At 44.5% G+C, this 15,060-nt stretch overlaps 1 protein-coding gene across 2 annotated transcripts in view; it reads left to right on the plus strand.

Annotated features, from left to right (window-relative positions):
- The window catches only part of GPSM1 (G protein signaling modulator 1), a 727,733-nt gene that overhangs the window by 310,897 nt on the left and 401,776 nt on the right, over nt 1–15,060 (plus strand). For both annotated transcript variants that reach the window (XM_086921016.1, XM_086921015.1), the window contains exon 5: nt 4,778–4,901. In XM_086921016.1, coding sequence (XP_086777142.1) covers nt 4,778–4,901 — 124 coding nt within the window. The remainder of the gene's footprint in view (nt 1–4,777; nt 4,902–15,060) is intronic.

A 15,060-nucleotide genomic window follows, 5' to 3' on the forward strand; every position in this document is an offset into this window, starting at 1 on the left:
CTGTCTGTTTGTGTATCAATGGATAGTGTCTTCCTTTGTCTCTGTGTTTCTCTCTATATCTAGCTCCTTCTATCTCCATTTGCTATTCACTGTTTGTCTGTCGCTTTGCCTCTTTGTGATTCATCCCTTTGTCAGTCTCCATTTATCTGTACAAGAATACTTTGTCTGTCTCCATTGTGTGTCCCTTTATCTGCCTACTCTTACTCCATTTTAAGCCCCATATGACTTCTGTGTCTCCCTCCTTTCCCCTGACCAGGCTTTTTTGCATTTTGTTTTAGTTGTGTCTGTGTTGCACATGCTGGAAGGCCTGTCCTTTCTTGAACCAGAAGAATTTGTTATTGTTAGCCCTGGTCACCCTTCCACAAGTTTTACCTGCTCCTTAACTTGGATACATCTTTTTCACTGAGTTCAGCCCCTTAAAATGTGTAAAGTGTTTTATAAGACATGGAGTCTTCCCTTGTCGCCGGTAAGTATTATCCAAGTCATTTTGATAAGTGTCTATGATTTGGTGCTAGAAATGTCTTTCCGTAGTCTGTAGGCTCCCTCCCTCCTGTTATATTCAGCCCGAAATACCCTATTTCTGCACCCAGATGGTGCTTTGTGGATTTACCATTGCAGGGACCCTAGAGATGCAGTGTATCTTCTAGCAGAGTATTCTTCACATAACTAAGCCTTGAAAAAGCCCCTGGTCTGCGTGGAACAAAGGGCCAAACACATGTTGCCTTTTCACCTGTTCTACTTCAGTTGTTACAATTAAGCTGTTACTATGGAGGAAGAAGCAACCCAAAGCACTCAAATAAAATGTTTCTGTACTGACCCATTGTGTTATGGCCTTGTGACATAATTTTGAAAATATTACAATGAATATATGTGTGCAACTTTTATTTTGGGTGAAAGCTTTCTTGCTTATATACCCTACATATATGGCTTCAAATGCCTAGGCTAGGCACAGCCTCATATGCCTAGGTACATGCATCCTTGTCATGATATATATCAAACTACCCTGAAACAACTTCACAAAAAGCAAAGGTATGTTCTGAGGGGTCTCGCTCATAAAAAGTAGTCACTTAATGACTCCTATGTCCAGGCACGACCTTCATATGCTCAGGAACACCTTTGTGTCCAGAGCAGCTTCATATATGCAGGTATTGCTTTATGTATGCAGGAATAGGCTGTTGTAACTGTGCTTTGCCTCATATATGCAGGTATCGCTTAATGTACGCAGGTATAGGCTGCTACAGCCATACATAGCCTCATGTAAGCAGTCATTGCTTCATGTACACAGGTATAGGCTACTGTCACCACGCGTAGCCTCATATGGGCAGTTATTGCTTAATGTACCTAGGGATAGGCTTCAATAACCGTGTGTAGTATCATATATGCAGGCATTGCTTCATGTGCGCAGGTGTAGGATGCTACAACATCACGTAGCCTCATATGCCTGTCTATATGCACATGAGTAGGTCATTAACCCTAATTTACAGTATCCTGTGTTACCCTTCCTATTGTTCACTCTGTGACTTCTGTAAAGCGCTCTGATACCCTAACGGGTCAAGTTTGCGCTCTATAAAACACTAAAATAAATAAATAAATATATAAATCTTTGCTCTACACAAGTAGTGACGGTGGACACTTATGTCTTTATGAGCGTTCTGTATAGAGAAATTCCACTGGACGCAACTCCTTTTCCAACCATCCTGTCTATCTGGTTGGATGCCTGGTGCAGCCTCATTTGTCCTTTCCACTCAGACTCTTTCCAAATCTTCCGAACTATTTTATCCTGCAGGCTCCTTCCTTTGATGTGTAGGGTGCTCAAGGGAGGAGGCAGGATATGCAGGTTGTGATGGTGGAGATGGGTCTGGGAGGAAGCAGTGTTGCTCCACCCTTCTGCCAAGGTGCCGGTGACACTGTAAAGGCTGGTAATGCCACCTCTGCCTCGTGCACTAGAGCAGCTGGCATGAAGATAGAGACTTCAGTCTACCGGGGTGTGGGAGCCCTCAACTCTAGACATCTCTCTGCCTAACACAGGTGCGCTCAGCCGCATGCTTGGTACCACCATGACCATGAAAGATGGAGAGTCCTGCTCTATTCTTTGTGATGGCTGTCCACAGCAGCCAGGGTCCTTGGGGGCACTTCGCTTCCACTATTTCCCCATTGCTTCTGCCATGAAGCCCTTCGCTGGAAGCAAGACTTCCACCAGACCAGTGGAGAGAACAGGAACGGAGCCTGTTTGTTGCCGACGGCCCTTTAGTGTAAAGAGAGCTAGGGTCCTTAGAAAGTAACAGCCCTGGTTACTTTCTGTCGCTGAGTGCTTCCTCGTGGTCGGGGAGAGGAGTTGGCCTAACAGCTAGGGCGGTCGTCCCCAGAATCTGGGGAACTGTTTTCGAGTCTCGGCAAGGACGCTGAACATCCTGTGATTCTGGACAAATCACTTAATCTCTCTGTGCCAAACAAAATTGAATGTGTGTCCTCATGTAACGTAACTGGTGCTATGTAAAGCGCTCTGATACCCTATTTGAGTCAAGTACGCGCTATATAAAACTTTGTAAAAAAAAAATAGAGGTTGCGAGTGTAGAAGCAGGCGCTACAAATGGAAGGGCATTAGTAGCAGCATCTTTCTACCCCTGAACACCTCTGAAATGTATCCATGGCTGAACCTGTAGGCACTCAGGTGCTCCTTCCAGCTGGGTCCTGGTAACATACTGTGACTTAGAGTTGTTACTCCTGTCTCCCCCTCACGTGACCCTCAGAAGACCAATAGGAGGCTCCAGATGGCCCATTACCTTCGTCACCCTTCACAGACACTTTGCCAGTGGATATGTGTGACTCATTTAAACCCCATGTGGTGTTCCTCGTCTGAAGCATCCCTAGGAGAAACTTTAAAAATATCACCCTCAGACTAGAATTATTATTATAGTACAGCACTCGCCTGTGCCCTCAGAAGATGGGCACTTTGCAGTCTTTTTATTGTTCTTTCTTTGCTCCATAACTCACGAGAAGCAAATTAAGAGATGTCCTAGTGAGTTGAATCTTGTCCCTTGTCTGAACCTTACTTTAGAAGATTCAGACACATTCACCCACAAAAGAAATGCCAATTAGGGGAAAGATGGCCCACATCATTTCAAAGTTTAGTCCACCTGTCCCTGACCTGCAGGGAACTTTTTTACTTTTTTAAACTGAGGCTCCGGGGACGCCTTTAATTGGATCCATCGTTGCCTTTCAGTTTAGCAAAGGTTTATACTGAGATGGCCTCGCACAGCTCAGGAGCAGCCCATTCCCAATACCAAACGAAGACTCGAGGACTTAAAAAGAAAGCATTGGACTTTGATGTAAAAGGAGATAGAGAAAGCGACGACAATCTAGCGACTGCATCGCACAGTATGAATCCAGGAAACCTTGGATCAATCAGTCAGGTTGACTATGGTAATGCCTTGCTCCTTGAGGCTCCTTGAGTCTCCAACATTTTGATTGGATAGAATACAAAGGATGCAATCAACTGCAGCTAAACTAGTACTAGGCTGGTCGAGACGGGCCTCCGCCTCCGGAGCCTTGGCGGAGCTGCACTGGCTCCCCGTGACACAAAGAATTAAGTTTAAATCATTGTGCCTAGTTTTTAAAGCTCTGCACGGAAGGGGTCCCATTTCCCTCCAACGCAAATTTGAATGGTATGTCCCTGGTAGAACTCTGCGCTTTTACGGGGCAAAATTAATAAAAGTCCCCCGTTTTAATAAAAGTTAGAGCGGGAGGCAGGGCATTTGGGACTGCTGCTGCAAGGCTGTGGAACACCCTTCCTTTTGAACTGAGACAACTCAGTGAACTCCTGCCGTTCAGAAAGAACCTAAAAACATGGCTTATTCCTAAGAACTGGGGCCGAGTTAGAGGGAGCTCCCATTGTGATGGTCAGACTGAGTTACGAGCGCCAAGATGCCTGTTAGGTGATAGTGCGCTATAGAAATAGAATAAATAAATAAATAAATAGATAAATAATCCCAGCTTCCCAAGGCCAACTTGTGTGATGTTAGGCTATTGCCTTATTTCACTGCACTTTTTTCTTTAATCATCACATCCGGTCAAGATGTGCGCTGCACAAAATCTGATTATTAGGCAGTACTGATGCTCGACGTATAACAACAACAGAGGGTATGCATCGAATATTGGTACACATCACCAGCGACCTGCCTCTTTGTTCACTAATGGCATTGTAAGAAAGGTGGGGGAGGGCCATTAATGTTTCTAAACACATGGTTAGAAACTACCACTTCTTAGAAATACAAATCAATGCAGAGACACAATCTAATATACTAAAGAGAAACTTCCTTGTATGTTAAATTGATGCGCTTTTCCGAATTCCCAGGGGTCTTTATCATATTTTACAGGATATTTGTTGCTCGATTTGCATACCAAATATGTTGATGGCTCAACTCGTGATTTGGCTTAGAGCTTGGTTCGGCTCTCTTTGATAATTTGCCGTTTTGTCCACCTCTACCAGGGTACTCAGCGTACTCTACACATGTAATGAATGGCATGTCTGAGCCAAGGAGAGTCCGAGTGGGTTCTGGGCCCATAAAATGTACTAATGGCTGGGATTAAAGCTTGCCATGCCATGTGACCAGAAATGTGTCCTTTCTTTGTTTTGTATGGCGTATTCCCAACGATATCTTCCTTTACAATTCCACAGCAACAACACAAATGTGGATGACACATTGATTTCAACTGTGACTCATTGAATCTCTGAGCCTGCTTATATTGAAATTTGTATTTTTTACCCAACTTGTAGGAAGAATTTGTCTCTTGTGAAGGAACTGGGGGACAGAGCAGCACAAGGCCGCGCGTACGGTAACCTTGGAAACACACACTACCTCCTTGGCAACTTCACTGAGGCCATCTCATTTCACAAAGAGGTAAATAGAGGCTGGCTCATCATTTTGATGGAACAGTGGGTTTAAAAAAAAACAGACAGTCTCTCTCTCTCTCTCTCTCTCTCTCCCCCCCTCCTTTTCAGATATCATGCCCTCTTTAAAGCTTGGCTGAATAGTGGAGACTCTCCAGGAATCTGGGAATCTGTTGGTTGCTAAACAATGTTCAGACAGAGGCATTACCCCCATGTCTCAAAATACTGGGTCAGATGTAAAGGAAGCTGTGGGGAGTCAGTTTAGTACGAGCGTCCCATCTTTCAGCAGCCCCACCAATTTTGTTTGACCAGGTGTATGGCAGTCGATGGGTGATTCGTTGTTTAGCATGTTGGCTGCAGGCATTTTTGCTGTTTCAAGGACTGCGAGGGGATCGCTTGGCAGCCGATGAGGGTATTGTGTGGCAGGGCATTTAGCAGCCGATGAGAAGTGTGCTACAGTCGGGATTCCGCTAACAAAATTAACTAGGAACTCTGGGCCGATGGGCCTTTATTACCTGCTGAGAAGTGTAAAGGGGAGAGACAACTCATTTCAGTCAATTTAAAAGTCGATAATAACTATTGCTCAAATGATCACAGACTCCGAACTCCAGTTTAAGGGTTTATTACAATGCCAAAAACAACTGAATATACAAGCACCTCAAGAGGAGGTTGTAAAAATACATGGTAACCTCCCTATTACAAATCCATATGAATGAGTCTAATCCGATGCATCATGAAGAGGATAAAAAGTTCTAAAAATAGAACACAAGCAAGAACTGCTCCAATATTTAAATCAGACTTCATCTGTGGCTGAAAATTTAAAAGCATTAAACTATCCCTACTCTATCTCTAAGGTCCCTACTTAGCATTTCCCAGGCAAAGTCCGTTAAAGGTGTCAGCTCGTGAAGACCTAAGAAGTGCATTCACAGAGTAAATCAAGTAGCCAAAGCTACAGAGCTCAGTCTAAGATGCTCTTTCCAGATGGATCTCCTAACCCCTTCTCCTAACTCATCCTGTCTCCTTCTGACCCTCCTCCCTCGGGGGCACTTTCCCTAATACAAAATGCAAAGATGTAAAACACGCTAACGGACACCTCTCCTAGATAGTGTTCCACCGTCTTCTCAAAGTGTAGTCCATTGACTTTGGTTCCCAGCCCTCCTCAGCGAGAAGGAACACCCGCTCCCAATTATCGACCTTCTGTTTACAAAGTATCGCTTCTCCTCCATGCCTAACTCCTAAAACAAAAGACGTTAGTCCTAACTAACAAAGGCAGCTTCTTCTACCTGCAACTGAAACGTGAGAACAGAACATACTTGCATACACATGAAATTCACTGACTACCTCCAAATGCGAGAGCCTACCAGGGAAATTACATTTTCAGGCCTACACAATTTGGCCAACATAAGAATAAACGAACAGGCCTTTCACAAGCACAACATAAACATTTCATTTAGACCTTTTCACATCAAAATATACATGGATGTACGACGTTACAACACGTACTTTTACAACGCGTGTCGTTACTACGCAACTTTTACAACGCAAGTTGTTACAACGACTTGCGTTGGGGGGTGCTGGATAGTAAATATTTTTATTTACTATTCCAACTCCAGTCCCCGTGGATAATAGGGAAGGAGTTGGATAGTAAATTAAACTATTTACTATCCTGGAGCGCCCCCCAGCGCAAGTCGTTGTAACGACTTGCGTTGTAAAAGTTGCGTGGTAACAGTACCGCGTTGTAAAACCTTTGTTGTAAAGGTTGTTCCCCACTATGCACTCATGTTAACAATGCTTTGCTTTGGAAACATCTACAATTATTACACGTTAAGCATAACTCATTATTTCTTCGTGCAATCTTCATCATGGTGCACGTTTAAATCAAAATGCGTTACATTACACATAAACTTTTCGTTAGGCAAATACAGTATACTAAAGGTTACAGTTTCCAATATAAATGCCATTTAATTTCTCTTCTCCATGACCCGAAATACGTTTCTATTCCTTCACTTACACATGTTTCATATTACAACACAATTCTAATAATCAAATTTATTACAACCCAGGAATATATGTGGATGCGGACTATCCATGATTATAGTGCACCCCTACAATTTTAGAGTGCCATCGCTCTCCATCAAGTGTGTTGCAAAGAATGCGACTCAAGCAGATTCCGGAAAATTCACATTGGAGCCCCTCTTACTTCCGGTTGTAACTTGATTGACCATTGAACAGAGAGTTATCTGTTGGGTTGCCTGGCTTTCTGCTATACGCCAAGTCCAACAAGACTTTTGGTTGCTGAAGGAAGGCCTTTATAAACATGAATGCATGTTCCAAAATACCAGGGGGAGGGGAAATGATATCGCACATCCTTTCAAACCTGATGACATCACAGGATTGACTCCCCACCACACTCCTAAACCATCAATATCTTCCTATTTGGGGCTCTGGAGTTGGTGAAATTGCAGAGGAGTGGAAAATGCTGAAATGAAACTGTACCCTAAATTCCTTGTTTCTTTTCTGTTCCTAACTCTGCCCCGTGCCCACTGAGACCAGCAAAGGCAGGGCTACCAATGGCAAACCAAAGGTACTCTCTGCTGCTCTGGTGAGCCCTAATTGAAGCCCATGATCATGCAACTGAGAGTTAGTGAAAGATATTGATCCCACAGGATTGGGACTGTTACTGCGCAGTTTAGTCGGCCAAAGAATAGGTGTACCATTTCACAGAAAAGGTGGTATCTTCACCCACTGTAAGCACATGTTAATCCTCTGATTAGTGGAACTGGTGATCCTTCTTCTTGATTGGTCGTTCATGTATACAATTCTATTAAGAGGGTAAGCAGTGAATATATTCTGTGACTGGGAATGAATGTAGTCTGTTGTAGATGGAGCACCGGAACCTTCTCTGTGATTGGTTACCCATGTATTATATTCTGTGTATGGTTGGGACTGACCCTTCTGTCTGATTGGTCACTCATGGGTGATTTTCAGCCAGTGAGCAAGTCCTATCCTCTGTGATTGATCACTCATATATGATTTTCTGTCAGTGGTTGAGTTCTGTCCTTCTTTGTGCTTGGTCCATTATGTATTATTTTTCTGTCTGCGGTTGAGCCTGATTCTTCTCTATAATTTGTCACCCATTTATGATTTTCTGACAATGATAGAGTCCTAGCCTTCCATGTGACAATCCCTCTTGTCCTATATTCTGTGTCCACTGATTAATTTTCTATTCAAACCATTTGTGAATTGCCTTCGTGCCCCGCCTTGAATTCACAGTGCAATCGCAGTTATGGAAGGATATCACAGTTTCTGTCCTGAGCTTTCCTTTTCAATTTCTTCGTTTTCATATGTCTTAGTCCACTTCGTTATTTTTTTTTTATTAATTTACAGTGCTTTTCTAGAGTGCTTTTTATACAAGTGGTATTGGAGCACTGTACATTAGAACAATATGTGCACATTGGGAAGAGAATATCCATATAGAAAGCATCAGTCAAACATTACCTAGAAGAGAGGTGTCTGATCTGAAGCTTCCATCTGAAGCGGGCACAGACTGCAGGTCCAATGCATGATTTGGTAAATGAAACACAATCACTGAAAAATGCTTTCCTTTCAGCAAAGAATGATGTGGAAATCAGAGGAAAGTGCAGACTGGAAGATATTCTGTGCACAACATCTACAGCTAATATATATTTATAAGACATGGGATTCTATAATCTCTGTATAAACAGCAGTCTCTAATCGGCTGCTTGTGATGCACCAAGTCGACGGTTATAAATAAAAGACGTCAGAACTCTTCTAATATCTGTTTGCAACAAATATCTAAAAGGTTTTTGATGTGTTTAATTTTGCTCCAGAGGTTTAATTTGTATTCTTCATGTTTGCAAATGTGCTCTCTCTTTCCTATGCAAGAACTGCACACAGTATTTAAGTGGTTTGTGTGAAAGTGTATTGTGTGGTATATGGGATAAAGTACCTCCTGGAGCACATAATAAGGATATTGCAAGTCACTTCGGAGTTCCATAACCTTATAAAGGAACTCAGACTTTAGTCTCATTCCTCCATATGGGCTGTGAACTCCTTGTTGACTTGCAATATCCTTATAATGTGTGGCAAAACGCACTTATCTCTAACATCTTTTTCTCAGGCATTAGTAACATGGGTCTCATTATCTTACTGGTAGTCGGCCACTGGTGCGTACCATTTCAGTATGTCATTGTCTCCTGAGGTGCCACTGAACCCCAGAACTTAGAGTGAAGAGAGGAGCGCATCAGTAGCGGATTGTGTGCAACAAATAACGTCTTACACAGGATACTACAGAGTCTTAGCCCTCCTAGCCTTACTCTGTTGGCCAACTGTAATCTATCTCCCTCCACTTGAAGCCTACTCTCCTGTTTGGCCCATTAACATGAGCATTATCTTTAGTAATGGTGGGTGGAATTTGCGTAATCGCGTTACGCAAATCTCAGCGAAACGGTAAAAAATCTCTGCGAACACGCAGAAATTCCAAGAACACGCGGAATTGCTTGTTCGCGATGCTTTTTTACTGTCCGCAATCGCTGTTTGCATGCTCGGGGGAAAATATCTTGCAAACAGGCATTTTGAGAACGGAAACAAGCAAAAACTTTTGCGCAGTCGCGGAATGCAGAATTTTGGGCAATTTTGCGTTCTCCGCGGAACACGAAATTACCTAAATTCCGCAAATTCTACGAGCGGAACGGAATTTACCACCCAGGCCTAATCTTTAGCCAACAAATTATTTTTATCCAACCCCCAAATGGCAGTTGGGCGCATCCAGACACAAGAGAGGTCTTTCTCACTGTTTAGCAACTTGATGAAAGCTCTATGAAGACTCAAGTAAAATCAAGAAAATTAATCACTGACGCAGTGTAAAATCATGTCTCAAGATTGAATGCGGGAGGAAGAACAGTGAAAATTTGAGTCCATTGTTTTCCTGTGCTGCAAGAAACTGTGTGATCCTACAGGGAGAAAACCGCTTTGTGTGGTTAGTTCCTTACAGTTGCCTAGGATACGGGCGATGAATTAAAAACCACAAAGGAGAAAAGTATTATAACAAAGAGCTAAAGAACTGCTACAGGGTAGACATCGAACACTTTAGGTGGTGCGCTCAATGAGCGGCTGCGTGGAACTCCTTTCCGCGGATCACTTCCCAATTAAGAAGCAATCAAAGATGAAACAAAGGAAGGAGGAAATGTTAATTGAGAAAGATAAGAGAGCTTTAGACCCTTCAAATTAAACATTAATTAAAAAATGTTGTATGGGGATGATGACTTGCTCTTTTGCCTGAACAAGAAAAATGTGACTTACAAGGCTTGTTTTTCACCTCGTGTATCAGGCATGTGGGAGTGCTGTCGAAAAAGCGAAGCTGCTAATAATGGCTGCCACGTGAACCTACAGTGGAGAAGGAGGTGTTTATACCCTCTCTCCGTTAAGGACATCCTTAATTTCTTCCTCTTCTAGACAAAGTTACGCTTACACAATGAGTCTGTCCATCCACAGCTGCTCCCTGATGATGCTGTCTGCAGCAAGAGTTTCTGGGGACAGTGTTCAGAAGATCAAACATGGAGCCAGCGGAGGAGACATCAACTGGAGGTCCTTCTTCTACTGAGTATCCTGCCCGCCTCCCTTAACAGCACTGTTCCACCCAGTGTGGCTGCTCTACTCCAGCTACACTGGTTCCCCCCATAGTGTACCACTGAGGACATTTCCAAACAACCTTGGACAACACCAGGGCTTTAAGTGGGCGGGGTCTCTCTGGGTCTGAGCACCGGCAGTTTTTTTAAGGGAGGCTTGAAACGGGTCTCTATCGGGCTCTGTTTTGAGCCCTGGCACAGGCAGACTGACTTTTTTCCCGGACTGCAGTGACAGCCTGCTGTTGCTGCAGTCTGGGAAAAAGTGCCAGGGCACAAAACAGAGCCCGTTTAGAGACTGCAGGCACATCATGTGCGCTGCTGACGCTGCTGACACTGCTCAGTTCTCACTAGTGGAGAAGTGACGGCATGAGGTCATGCCAGGTGAGTGTTGTAGGGGAGGGGAAATCCTTTAAAGAGAGTCATTTTGTCTCTGGATTTCCCTTCTCTTTCTGAGACTCAGGTGCAGCAACATTGTTGTGGCGTCACCAGGACTTTAAGTGGAAGCTTTCTCAAAATTATCGACAGGCCAAAGTTGCTGCTTATTTAACTTTTGCAACTACCAACCATTGTCAAAGCCAGTAGTCCTGACTTGTTGTAGGTATGATGTTACTTGTTATATCATATTGAGATGCAATGACACAAACAGCAAAATACAAGTCGGGCAGCACACTATGCTAAGCACAGATTTTTGGTTTGCGAGTTTTAAGCCACGCCCCTGATTACATAGGTCATGCCCCTTTGATAGACCCCCCAGTTTTTTTTATCCCACTTAAAGCCCTGGACAACACCAATAGCCATCAGCCATATGAGACGAGCAGCGCCTACTGGTTGCTGCATGGACCGGGAACCCAGGAGAGGAACTGAAGCTCTTATCCTCATCAGGAACTGCAGACCACCCCAGGCAAGTCTGCATTCACCCAATGCTCACTGAGTGCCCTATCTCTGGAGATCTAATCATCACGCACCCCTGACAAAAATGTGGAGCAAGTAGGGAGCATCAAAAGACCGTGGAGTTAGTACCGACTGCTGCCTGGAGCCAGAGAGAGGATGAGCGGGTTGTCGGAACGCCAGGAAGCCTTCCCTCTTCGGCTCTATGCAGTTCCCTCTCATCGGCAGCTGCTGTACTCGAGCACTATGTACCGCAGCCACTACAGGCCACCAGCGGCGTCACTATGCAGGAGGTGACCATCGGAAGGCAAGTGGAGTCAGTACAGACTATTGAATGGACCCCAGTGATGGAAGAGGGACGCAGTCTTCTAAGACATGTCCCCACTGCCATTCTGCGACTGTTCACTAAAGCCTGCTGCTGACTCCATTAAAATGAGTTTTAGTTTTAGAGAAACACGAGCAACCCTAATGAACCTAAGGAACCAGGGCTAGGTACAGCGTGTAAGCAGCAATGGATCACTCTAGTATATTTATAGATAGATATATTTCTGCATTATTTTCATGTGATGCATGTTATACATTACTTGTGACTATACAATATCCTCACATAAAGAATATTACTTGTCTCACTACCAGAGAGTGGGAGATTACCTGTCCAGTTGCTTTTCGCGAAGATAAACACTTGCTCACATAAAAGCAACGAGATAGAGGTGGAGGGACGGGGAGTCCCAAACAGGCCACTATTCTCCTATCTTCCCAGGGTACCCAAAGATATTGGAGTAGACGTCTCACTCACTTATCGTGACATGCTTCATCATCGGCACCTATCCACACCCTGGTAGGGTGGTACCACCCGGGGGGACTCAACCAAAAAATAGTTTCTTAGAAGTTTTGAGATAAAACAAAACTGGACAATGCAGGGATACAAAAGGAAAGTATTAGTGAGGGATTTAAAAAATACCTTGCAGTATACCCTCTTTATTAGTAGGGTTCTGAGGGTATGGTTAAAAAGATATGGTACAAGATTACGGCTGAGATTCTACTGCTCAATTAACCTTGATTTGTTGGGTGACATCATGCTTTGTCCCACGCAATGAGTCTAAATGTATATGAGGCCTTACACATTCATTCTATGTGCAAACATGAGGCCAAAGGCTCTCACCTGAGACTATACTCTGTCAGTGGATAAAACCCAAATCTGGGCTTGTTCTTACATCATGCCTATCTGGTACCAGGTGCCTTTCTGTAGTAACACTTGTGTCAAATGTGACAAAGCAGTGTTGGTCAAGGTATTTGCACCGCCCGTGTACCTATGGGTTTTTTGCTGCTCAGATCGCTGCCAAAACGTCAGAACAACCCCGAATTAGGGTATTATCCACTGATGGAGTGTAGTTGAGTCCGCCCTGGTGGTTCCACCCTACCAGGGTGTGGATAGGTGCTGATGATGAAGCATGCCACAATAAACGAGTGAGGAATCTACTCCAATATCTTTGGATACCCCAGGAAGATAGTAGAGTAGATGCCTGTTTGGGACTCCCCGAGAGAGAGAGAGAGAGAGAGAGAGAAGAAGAAAAAAAATCATATCCTAAATACCGGTAACAAAGTTACCGCCCCATTGATGAAAATAATAGAAAATATCCTCCTATCGGGAAGCTATTTAGGACATGATATGTACAGGGCCGGACTGGGTGTCAGGCGTTTCCCCGGGGGGCTGGGAGGGTGGGGGTCTGTTTTGCAGCGATGCTGCAATATCGGTCCTAAGTAACAAAAGCTGCAAATGCTTCACACTTCCACCCCCTCCCCACCGCCCCCAAAGCTCCCCTTGTAGTGGTCCGGCTCACTCGGCTGGTCCGACGAGCATTGCGCGAGCCCTCTCAATGCCTCAGTGGTCGCACAGCAGTGTATGGACCATTGTGAATGTTTCAATCCCCCAATCCAATCCTGGGTCAATAGAGATCTCTGTGACTGTCCAGAGAAGCGCAGTGCATTGTGGGGGGCACCACTTCATCTGTGACACAACTAAATGTGCCTGCTGTGCAACCAGTATTTATTTTCAGGCGTACAATGCTCCGGATTAGCTGCTTTTTCTCAGAGTACCCCTGGGCACCGTGGAGAGCTCTGCATTATTAAATCGTTCATTCACTCGCTTCTTGGTGGGATGTCCGTCTTGTATCAGCCTTTTGCCAGGCTTGCGTGTGGTTCCAAGAAGAGGAATTAGTGCAGAGAACTTGCACAGAGCGCTCTCGCCCTCGGTTGTTCAGTTTGAAGGGTAAATAATTGTGCACAATTCGCTGCTGATGAACACATTGTAAATGAACACTGACAGCTTTCTAGAACTGTGAGGTTGTGGTGCTGCAACTCCCGAGGGGATGCCCAGTTCCAGAGAAGGCGGATTATTCAGCTTTCTTGGCTTCGCCCTCTCCCCCGCTATCGAGGCTGCAAGTTTGAGGACTTCCAGAAAAACAAGCATTGGCAAAGCCACAGACCTAATGTGTTATAGCTATGTTGTACACCAGTGTGGCTTCTGTTCAGCATGGCTAGAAGCTAGTGGTGTGGAATGTCATAGAGTAGAGTGGCGTAGAGTGTCCTAGAGTGAAATGGCATAGACTGTCATAAAGTGGAGTGGTACAGAGTGTCATAGAGTAGAGTGTCAGAGCAGAGTGGAGTGTCATATAAGGGAGTGTTGTATAGTGGCATATAGTAGAGTGGCTAGAGTGAATTGGTGCAGAATGGAGTGGTGTTGAGCATGGATCAGAGTGAAGTGGATAAGAGTGGAATGAAGTGGAATAGCGGAATAGAGTGGATCAGAGTATTTTAGAGGGAGTGGAGTGGATTAGAGGGGATTGGATTGGAGAAAGTGAAGTGGATTAAAGTGGAGTGGATTCGAGTGGGGTGGATTCGAGTGGGGTGGATTCGAGTGGAGTGGATTAGAGTGGAGTGGACTATAGTGAAGTGGACTAGAGTGGCTTAGAGTGGAATGGTTTAGAGTTAAGGAAAGTGAATTAGAGTGGATTGATTTAGAGTAGATTAGAGTGGAGTGGATTGGAATGGATTAGAGTGGAATGGATTGGGGTGGAGTGGATTAGAGTGGATTTGAGTTAAGTGGATTGGAGTGGAGTGAATTACAGTGGAGTGGATTAGAGTGGATTGGAGTTTATTATGATGGAGTGGATTAGAGTGGAGTGGATTAGATTGAATTGGGGTGGATTAGGATCGAATGGATTAGAGTGGAGCAGGGGCGGCTCCTCCACTAAGGCAGAGGAACGTCGCCCCACTGCCTTGAAGCAGCAAAAGAAAGGAAAAAATAAAATGATAGTAATGTTTCAGGCTTGCATGCATGTTGTTCTGAGTGCGCCTGGCTTGAGTGCCCACTTGATCGTAGGGGGATAGTGCCTGCTCTGGATGGACCGGGATAGTATCCTGTCTGTGTCTGTTGAGCATCAAAGCTCAGGGAGGCCGTTGTGTCGTACAGTGTGGTGTTCCTCTGTACTCCCTCAAAACATCTGTAAACTGGTTGGTTCCTTCCACCACAGCAATCCTGAGGGCGTTTTCAGTGTGGGCAGGAGGCGATTGGCTTCGCTTTGGCCTGCGGCCATTTAGGCTTAATGCGACAGTGTCGTAGTTCCAAGTTCT

This window comes from Lissotriton vulgaris, chromosome 5 (assembly GCF_964263255.1).
Source record: "Lissotriton vulgaris chromosome 5, aLisVul1.2, whole genome shotgun sequence".
NCBI lineage: Eukaryota > Metazoa > Chordata > Amphibia > Caudata > Salamandridae > Lissotriton > Lissotriton vulgaris.